Genomic DNA, 11,013 nt, shown 5'->3' on the forward strand with positions numbered 1-11,013 from the left:
ATGTATAAAGACCTCTTGATTCAACTCTTCCAAGAGAGACAATGACACTGGATAAAATCTGGAACACTTTGTAAGGTTTTGGAAAAATAGATTTCTTACACACCCGTTGGTGAGAACATCATGTGTTATTTTCGATAAAACAGCTGTTTACACATGTACGTGTGTTAACAATTTCGAAACATACAACTGGCTGTTCCTAGGTGATGATCAGGTCTCGATAGAAAAAAAAGACCACGATGGAAATCAATTACACTGACAGTTATGTGTCTGTGATGCGTAAGTCGGCTACAAGTGCAATGGCTATAAATAACTTAGTCGAAAAAGATGTTAAAATTTGCTTAAAACCTGGTTTTTGAGGATATTAAGAAATGGAATAATACATTCATATCTGTTACATACCGTTTATTTCACAACTCATTTACAAATGTATCAAACTCGCTTTCGCTCGTTAGATACATTTTAAAACAACTCGTGAGATAAATGGTATCCAACGGCCACTTGTGTATTATTCTCTATAGGTAGTATAATCGTTTCATAAAAGACAATGGAAGAAACAATTTTTGAAACCTGGTTTTTGAGGATATGTAAGAAATAGAATAATACATTCATGTCTGTTGGATATCATTTATCTCACAACTTGTTTAAAAATGCATCAAACTCGCTTTCATTCGTTAGATACCTTTTAAAACAACTCGTGAGATAAATGGTATCCAACGGCCATTCATGTATTATTCTCTATATATATTATGATTGTTTAATCAAAGAACAAGGGAAGGAACAGTTTTGAATTGTTAAAATCTGGAATATTGAAAATATACTCGAAGACAAAAGTTATTGTGACATGGATTGTTTGGAGTAATAAATTTGTGAATGGATTTATGGATGTAAACCAGAGAAAATGTGCATGAAACAGCTCAAAGAAATGCAACCAAGCAGTTGTTGCATGCTTTGTGCAAGAAACATGGAATATTCGGGAGAAATGTTGTCCAGTGTTCACCATAAAAGGCCAAACATTCAGTCACAAATCATTGCCACTCTGTGCAGCCTTCAGAAGTCCAGAAGTACGAAAAACACCATTAGTGAACTGTTTGATGCAATTTCATCATGCCATACCTCAGTGAAAATGATACGAGATGGCGAGTTATAGGGATGCTTGAATCGGGGACCTCGCAGCATGATGTCCACAGAAACACCATATGGCACTTATGGCAACAATATCAACAAAACAACCAGGTCAGGTAGCGGCCGACCACACGTGACAACCCCTCGCCAAGACACATGGATCTGAACCACGCATCTGCGAAACAGGTTCCAGCCAGCAGCTTCGCTATGGCAGGTGTGCCCTTTTCATGGACTATTGCTCATTTCCATACCTTTGGACATTTCTCTTTCCATGTTATAACATTTCATACATGGCAGTAAAAACTTGTCATGAATTATCTTTGCCTTTTAAAGGTATATTGTCAGACCACTGACCTATTTAATGGTCTAACAAAGTATTACCTGAACAAAAATAATTTGATTTGTCCCTAAATGTACTTTATTCAACCATCTTAATAACCACCATACTCCATTTATTAATAACATTTTGTAAAAATAATTGAATTATGGCAATGGTCCACAATTCAAAAACTAAAATTGCTGAGGGTTGACATGGATTTCACTTGATCATGGTTCAGTTATGGTGATGCAATAGCTAGATTTGGTTTCCAACAATTAATGTAATTTTTAGTTATTATAAATTTTTCGAGAAATAAGGTCCTTAAATCCGTGACAGTAAAGAACCTTTCAAATACACATTCCAACAAATGGGAACAGTGCCTGTCTGTCTTTACTTGCAGTTTTGTTTACACCTGTATGGAATGGGGAAATTATAAAAAAGACCGAGTTTGTTAGTCGTCCACAAACTGATCACCTGTGTGTCAGTCTTGAGAGGGATCTCACCCTGGATGATTACTCTTCACATCCTGTTGTGCTTATCAGTAGGAAATCCACCGCATTGCATACACACAATCGTACATATTTTAGTGATCCATTAGAAAAACAAAACGCTGAGTAAAGAAATAAATATTTTATTGTATCCCTGTGTACAACCCAGATAAATACAACCCCTGCAAGTAAGAAAATGTCCAGGGCAAAAAAACCATGCCATTGAAAAAAACCCTGAATATAGTCCAAGGCAAAAAACTCCACAGCATTGCAGATTACCGTGGGCAATTGCAGGGGTTTTAAATATAAGGATCACTTACTGGGAATTATGTTTATAAAATACATCTGACCAGAATTATCACAGATACAGTCATATTAATCCTGAGATTTGTTTTTCTTTGGCCGTTCTCGGAGTTCAAGTGTGCCGTGTGCAAATCTGCATTTAACAGCTGACCTGGGACAGCCATCGGGGTGGTTTGTGTGGAACCAGCACAACACCGTCTTCAAGTTGTTACCGGAGTCCAGTGATTCCACATTACGCTTTCTTCGTTTAGCGGTCGACCACGGGTTCTCTGAAGAGAAGTCTCGTAACCGCACCGCACCACCAGACACTAAAACAAATATAGTAAAAAATATCATAGTAAAACCATACACAAAGACAGGAAATAATCAATATATGAAAAGTGAAATAGAAATAGAAACAAGAAGTTACACATTTGATTGGTAGTGCATTTATAAAATAACAAAACATCTGGCCAAATTTGTGCCTTAATTCCAAATCTGTAGAAACATATCACCAAACACCCCTATTATGTAAGTGGCCACCCAGTGCTGTTAGCGGTGACTATTTAGGTGTGAGTCTTCCAATTTAAAAAGATATTTAATTAAGCAGAGAGGGTAACTCAACTTTAATCTTAAAAAACAATATAAACCTTGGAAAATGTTATTGTGATTGCGAAGTAGAGTTTGCAAGCCTCCACATTCTGACTTGAGCTGTTGTAGAACATCCTGGTCAAACATTTCTGCCACAACAGCCAGAGGAACACAACCTGTGATGAAAAAATTCAAATTCAGTTCTTACATTATATGAAAACATTGTTTAACTTTAATAGCAGAAAAAGCTTTATTTTAGCAAAATTTTAATGTTCTGCACTATATGCTTTTTTTCTGTGAACTTCATAAAGTGGGACATTTATTACAATCAGTCGATATATTTAGTACACATCCATTAGGGAGAACACAGTGGCTGACTGGCTGCTACACAGTGTTGATCTGTCAGTTTTTAATTAAAGAGGATGTTTAAATTTCTCTTAAAACTGGCACCGGCCTCGGTGGCATCGTGGTTAGGCCATCGGTCTACAGGCTGGTAGGTACTGAGTTCGAATCCCATTTGAGGCATGGGATTTTTAATCCAGATACCAACTCCAAACCCTGAGCGAGTGCTCCGCATGGCTCAGTGGGTAGGTGTAAACCACTTGCACCGACCAGTGATCCATAACTGGTTCAACAAAGGCCATGGTTTGTGCTATCCTGCCTGTGGGAAGCGCAAATAAAAGATCCCTTGCTGCCTGTCACAAAAGAGTACCCTATGTGGGGATAGCTGGTTTCCTCTAAAAAACAGTGTCAGAATGACCATATGTTTGACGTCCAATAGCCGATGATAAGATAAAAAATCAATGTGCTCTAGTGACGTCATTAAATAAAAGAAACTACTTAAACTGGTTTATGTGGATATGCAAGAAACTGAACACTACAGTTATATCCAACAATAAAAGGTATCTAAAGGCAGCTCAGTATACATGTAGAACTCTAGATATGATTCATCAACACTAAATTAGTTCTTCTTCCCAGAACTATCAACTGAAAGCGGCACCTCCTCTATTCCAGCTTGTTCCCCCTTCACATTGGACAGATTCTGCTTCAGGTGCTTCGAGAACTTTCTGAAAAACCGCCTGCACTATCAGTTCCTTGGTTTCCCTGGCAACCTTCTGACAATTCCTGACTAGCTCAGTGCTACTGCGTGGCTGAAAGCTAGTGGACCAGCTGTTTGTTGTTACTTCAAGTCCTCCGTGTTTAACAGAAGTATCGTCACTAGAATTGTGTGAGATGGAATCTCGTTGTGTGTTGACAGAAATGTTAGATTCCGTACTCTTTGAGCAGTGACTCTTGACATACTCTGATCTCTGGATATCAACTACTTCTTCCTCTTCTTCAGAATAAGCTCTTTCTTGGCCAATAAAACAGACCTGAAAAGATCAAATTAAACAATAAACTGAAGAAGACCTTAATTTTATGTTTATTCTCCATTAAATAAGTTAAAAAGTGTTAGAGAGTATAACTACCAATGGTTGGATCTCAAAGACTGTTATTGGATTAAAGGTAAAATCCCATTTTGATATGACATGGTCTAATGAGTTAACCTGTCTTTTTTAAGTAACATACACTTTCAACTTGGTCTGTAATTCAAGCAATATTACAAGTTTGGTTTTAGTCTTTTAAAACTTAAATATATCTAGTACAAAAGGCTAAAATTATACCCAATGAAGATATGAACTTTATTAATTCAAAACCTGTGTCATAATATTCCAGTTATAATGTTGAAGCATTTTATTTTAAGAGCTTCCTAAAATTCTTGAAATTATATGAAAAGAACAGAGGCAATGAGAATAATTACACCAAAGTGCAATCTAATCTAAGTGCCATCTTGAACATCTGAAAAGTTAACGGAACTGCTGCTTGCTAAGAAATGAATAATGAAGGAAATAGGTCAAATAAGAAAAAAAATATGAAAGTGTTTCAAGACGCTCCACTATTTTTTTTAATCGACAACTATTACCTGCCTAATGTATGCTATCTGCAACACTGAAACCAAGTATAAATTAAAGTGGGTACCCTCTTGGTAGATGGTATTCGTAGAGTGTCTTCTTTGACCTTGAAGCCGCACTTTTCTCCGACCTCCTTAACGAAGTTCAGATATGTCCGGTACTGACTGGTTCCTCGCTCTCGTTTGTTGAACTTCCTGTCAAAGTCATGGTGGCAGCATGGTAGGACAAAGTATCTGCACTGATAGGACGACCTGCAAGCAATGTTCCAGACATCAGAATATCAAGCAATGTTCCAGACATCAGAATATAGAGTGGTCATGCATACTGTCCTGGCTTGGTGCTGATAAAACCTTTTGAGTCTAGACTCAAGACTCTAATAAGAGCCTAAGACTCACATGCCATGGCAACACCATGTAAAGTGTGTGAGAACGATGTCATTTCAGACTGGAGTCTAGACTTAAGTTTTATAAGCATGGGCTCTGGACACACACTTCAGCTGTCTGTCACTTATGTCCAGAACTGTAGTGGTTAGTGAGAGAAATCAGTGAAATGGCCCTTTGAGTAGTTAAAACTAACTCTGGGTGCAAGCTGTCACAGGGATATGAACCTAATGCCTACCATACTTAGGTCTGTTGCCCACACGACAGAGACTGATTGTCTGGACATTTGTAGCAAGTGATTGGTGAGATGATGAAACTACACCACTAAAGTAGGATTGTTCATGAAAACCAAAACAAAATCCACCAAAACACAAAAATACACACACAACTATTGCTATATAATATTGTTATTTTAATACATTATTATTCAAGACATAACTATAAATTTTAGTATTACAGTACATTAGTACAACTTGGATGTTACAGTAACTTCTTTAGATGGCTAATCATAATGAGGCTTTTCAATTACTCAAAACAGGGCGTGTGCTATAGAAAGTGATGAAATTACTAGCAATGTTTGACATAAAGCAATGTTACCTGGCGGCAATAAGTGGTATCCATGGTGTCAGCTCATCGCTATGGTTACCAATCAGCCAGTCATATTGAGGAAACAAAGTATCGGCTGATGGTGAAATAGACTTCACCTGTATGAGAAATAGTTAAGTAGAGAACTGTTGATGCCTGCTGTTTTTACAACTGGACAGGTTTTTAAAAATAGATATTTCCTGTGTGTGTATACAACAGTGACTAACATAGGGTTCAACAGTGACTAACATAGGGTTCAACAGTGACTAACATAGGGTTCGACAAATCCACTAGCCCTCAATCCCGGCTAGTGAAATGCTAGTCTGTGCCAGTGGAAATTATCATCTGTATTAATATAATACATAGTGCACTAGCCAAAGCTTGTGAAGGCTAGTGACTTTCTCAAACATTTGTCACACACAGAACTTGATGTTTCTTAGAAATTGAGCTAATTATAAATACTTACGTAGACCAAAATGTAAAATGTTGATGCTCTCATATTCATAAAGTCAGGCCTATATCAGGCCTTTTGTTGCAAGCCAGAGACAAACTCGAGACTAAAATCAAATTTGGACTAGTGCTTTATTATATGAGAAATCTGCAAACTATATGTGGTGTATAATATTTAATTTTCTGGTCTAAACATTTCAAAAAGCCCATGAAGGAGGTACAAGATTAAAAGTTATTTTAAGGAAATACATAATCTTATTTTCAGGTTTGATGGTGCAGTAAAAAAACCCAAGAGTACCGGTGAGATATATGATATGCCAGTCAGGAGTTTGATGGAAAACTAAAGATATTAATGAATATGTTACAGGTATGATTCAATTCTAATTATGTGAAATGTTTGCAATGGGATGGATGAACAGTTTATTTTGGACCAACTACATGTGAGGTTTAATGGTCCTGTATGCATCTGTATAAAAGATATGATCCGGAGAAGGATTTACTGCTATGTGCAGTAGATTGTGAAAAGTAGGTCACAGTGACCTAGTAATAGGTATGTGACACACCGCCATCCCAAGTTGTTCCTACATATGAGGTTTGATGGTCCTGTATGCATCTGTATGGTTCAAATCACACGATCAGTGTTAGTTGGCTACAGTCGACAAACTCATACCTCAAGTTTGGTTTCTTCACCATAGATATCCCAAATTTTGCGTCGTCTTAAATCAATTCCAAGACCAGGATGCTGTGACATAAAAATATCAAAAGTTGTATATAACAAATGTGTCAATTTCTAATTGTATATATTAACTATATAATATGATGCTGCATGTAGGAATTTACAAGTGCATGAAATTAGGTCCATTTACCTGTTAACATCAGTATCATATGTAATTCACTGTGTTTATAAATCAAGAACAAAACTGTGAAAGTGAATAACCAGTATAAATAAAAAAAATTAGGTTGATCTTTATTCAAACATGTCTTGAAAGTGCCAAAAATGATGACATCTACATTGTGCTAAACAACAATTTAGTAAAAGGTAACAATGAAATTTTAAAAAAGTATATATATATATATATATATTGTACTTTGCATCAATCAACAGTCACCATGGGGTAACACACAAATTTTAATTCCCCTATCCCAAGTGCAAATTTTCATTATTTCCAGAATTACACAAATAATGTCCATTAATAGACAAGGCCATTTTGTATCTGCTTCATTACACAATGTTAAATAAAAAAGAAGACAAACACTTACTCCTTCTGATGTAAGTATATGAACTAGGAGTCCATTTCCACATCCCAGATCAACAAATGACTGAAGAGTATCTGTGGCCAATGTCGCTCTCTCTTCCTTCCATATTAACTGAAAATAATCCACGAGAAATATTTGGTTTACTAAACTTTCTGAAACAGTCATTTGTAACAATTTTTTGTTCTAAAAATGCACAGGCTGGTTAGATGTAAAGCTGAACTGGAAACTATGATGATATTGTGGAATAAAGAACATTCCAGCAATTTCTGGCAGCTGAAGAAATTAATGTTTACCATGCAAAGCCCGCCAACTATTTATTTACATTTTTATCAAATCTTAATATACACAATTTTAGTTGATGGGAGTACATTACTTTGTCCCATTTTAAAATGAAAAGTCTTATATTGCTAGAATACACAAACATGATGTGATGATAAAAGAAAATATACAACCATGGTAATATGTCCAACATTATATTGAGTTAAACTCTATAGTATGGCAAATACTCACTAAAAGATAAGCTGCTATGGCAATATCTTCATAGACAAACTTTCGAGGGTCAGTGTTTTCTGGCCATACCTGAATACAATAATATGAATATAAATACAATTCTTTAATAGAGAGCCTATCCATTTCACATGTTCTACACATTAATGTATAATTACACAGGGGTCAATCAGTTCATTATATTGTTTGACCAGCTTTAAACTTCTGTTTTAAGCTGTTTGAAACAAAAGATATTACTGTTGGAAACTTTAAAACACACTTACTATAAAACAAAAACAACTTAAGTTATGACTGACATTAATCAAATGAAAGAAAATCAGCAAGGATGGTATAACTGAATGAACAGGCGTAGACTTACCTTGACAAAATGTAAACCATATGAAGCTTTTAACCTGCTGTATGTTGAATTGTACTCGTCAATGGGGACTAATTTCAGAGAAGTAACATCAGTGTTTAAGGCACTCTCCTCGGACCAGCTCCTAAGTTTTGGCAGCAGTACGTCCTTCAACCACTGACCCGTCACATGACACTGTGACCTCTCTTCTGAATCATGAGATAACTTCAGATGAATACTGAAATCACATCATAAAATTTGAATGTTTTAGTCCAATAACAATAATGATTTAGTGAAATTCAACAAAACAGTTTACCCAAAAATGTTGTATGTATGTATGTACATATACCAATATATATCTTCACATTTTCAGTGAATAATACAGTGTATTTAGAATGTTGCAGTTGTATTAATTTGTATAATCTTTATGTAAAATGAGCCGACAGAAAAGGAAGTAGGTAATGGTTTTCAATGGCCATTGCAGCCGCCACATCATCTTGCAATTATACACATCAGTGTGCTCAATAGATACAGCCTCCTTCTTTTCTCAAACAGCCTCTTACTTTTACATGCTGAGCATATAATAAAAGAAAATACTTTTTGAAGCAAATTATTAACAAATGTTGTTTTAACAGTGAGGTTACAGCAGGGCTCAAAACTCGCTAAAAAAATCTGGTAGCCCAAAAACAAATATCTGGGCCGCTATAATTTCATTTTCAATGGCCCAAACCTGCTATAGGAAATATTCATATTTCAGGTTTTACGTGAAATTTTTAAGTAAGCATATGAAATGTGCTTCAATAAAATACTGATTTGAAGAACCACTTCTAGATAACAAAGATACCAACATACATCATATTGAAATGAAAAATTAAAAGAAAACACTGACTTGATATTGTACTTCAGATTGTGATACAGTTATTTTCGATGAACCAGTCTGTCATATTGGGAACAGACTGGAAGACCAGCTAGCTAGGCAACAAATCACATGATTGCATTTACAGCTGCGATCAGTCAGTGACCGGTCCTTAAATGTTAAAAACTTAAAATATTTTTGTTATCAGAGGTTCGCATTTTTTTTAAATGAAAATTATATTTATCAACATTTATGTAACTAACATAATCACCATTCATGAGGTTTGTGACAGCACATCAAATGAGTACTTGACATTTTGTCATCGTGGTAAATCCTGTCTACAACATCAATGTTTATAATATAAATGAATGTTAGCAAATTACGGTAAGCTGATATGTTCAGTGTTGCGAACCATTAGCAAGATTTTAATGTGGAATAAGTATAAACAATACAATTATTAATAGTGGCTCATATGTTATAAACGAAGATCGCCCAAATAATCATATTTGGGCGATTAACGCCATTATATTTTAATATTTAAGTTTCCCAAATGGGACTTTGGTCGCATTTGGCGACCTGGCCACAGGCCGTTTCGAGCCCTGGTTACAGCATGTGCAGGGGATTACGAGTAAAGTACAAACCTTGGTTGAGTATCGGGAGTGCTGTAGACAAATCCATAAATCAGTTCATTATTCATATCTGATGTCAAATTTTCTGTATCAGTGTTACAATTAGAATGGCACACGGGGTGAAATGTCACACTACACTTCTGGTAATCTGAAAAAATATGCAAGTGTAACATGAGAAAAGAAACCCACTGCCAGCTGCCACACAAGTTACGTACAGTTTTATGAGAGAGCACATCAGTAGTATGCAGTGTGACTGTTAACAAATGATGAATAAGAAAATTATCACATTATTTTTATATGTAAATATAAACACACAATATAGACACACAATATAAACACACAATATAGACCGCAATGTGTGAAATCTAAAAATCAATGGATATAGGAATAGGATACATCAATGAATAAATGTAGGACAAAATGAAACATGGGGCGAAACGACTCGGTTAGAGGTACGAATCGACCCTGGTCAAAACGACTCGGGTGAACTATGGTAGCGTCACTTCAACTAGTAATAAGGGTGAAATGACCTGTTACCCTTGAGGTGACTCGAGCTATGATAAAGTATAATAATGACAATACGGTATTTACAGTATTCGGAAAAATATCCACCCGGTCCCCCCCCCTCCTCTAACCCCAACCCCTAACCCTAATCCTAACCCTAACTAAAAATAATAATGGAGGGGACCGGGCGGATATTATACCCAGTATTCTGTAAAACGTTTATGAAAATATATTACCACAAACAATCAGTTCTCTTAGCGTTGGAAATTTATCACTTTGTTTTGGTAATAAATCCCGCACGACCACCTGGAAGTGATCTTGAGCTTCTGTGATGTTTGACGATAAACAAGATGCTAAGTTTACATTCAATGGTCCCTTTTCAGTACAGGAATTATTTCTCCATTCCGATTTCTTCAGTTTTAGAAGAGTTTCGTTAAAACTGTCAAAACGTTCACAAAATAACATTTTAGCACCACACAGTCTTCGATTAACCACATGCGGTTTATTAATATAAACGGAAAGTGCCTTCATAAATCCAATTTTGTCACCCAAAGTAAAAATATGGCTGTGTAAACCATCTTGGAGCTTTCGGCTGTCATTACCGTCTTTGCTACAAACTAAATCACACATTTTAACAATATGTGGTATATAATCAAATGATGATTTAAAAAAAAGAAAAAAGCAACCAAACAAGTTATAAACAATACATCAAGTGCTATTTGTCAAAATTCATGGAGGCTGACATTTTGTATTGACT

At 35.8% G+C, this 11,013-nt stretch overlaps 1 protein-coding gene across 1 annotated transcript; it reads right to left on the reverse strand.

The window, feature by feature from the left end:
- Nucleotides 1-2,056: 2,056 nt before the first annotated feature.
- On the reverse strand, nucleotides 2,057-11,006 carry LOC121366786 (probable tRNA (uracil-O(2)-)-methyltransferase). The gene is made up of 11 exons (XM_041491099.1): nucleotides 10,493-11,006; nucleotides 9,765-9,900; nucleotides 8,292-8,505; nucleotides 7,937-8,005; nucleotides 7,430-7,537; nucleotides 6,840-6,911; nucleotides 5,732-5,838; nucleotides 4,822-5,005; nucleotides 3,803-4,175; nucleotides 2,862-2,978; nucleotides 2,057-2,540 (listed from the first exon to the last, which is right to left on the reverse strand). The coding sequence occupies exons 1-11, from the start codon at nucleotides 10,884-10,886 to the stop codon at nucleotides 2,305-2,307; spliced, it is 2,010 nt and encodes a 669-aa protein (XP_041347033.1). The 5' UTR covers nucleotides 10,887-11,006; the 3' UTR covers nucleotides 2,057-2,304.
- Between the last annotated feature and the right edge of the window lie 7 nt (nucleotides 11,007-11,013).

The sequence above is a fragment of the Gigantopelta aegis genome, chromosome 3 (genome assembly GCF_016097555.1).
Source record: "Gigantopelta aegis isolate Gae_Host chromosome 3, Gae_host_genome, whole genome shotgun sequence".
NCBI lineage: Eukaryota > Metazoa > Mollusca > Gastropoda > Neomphalida > Peltospiridae > Gigantopelta > Gigantopelta aegis.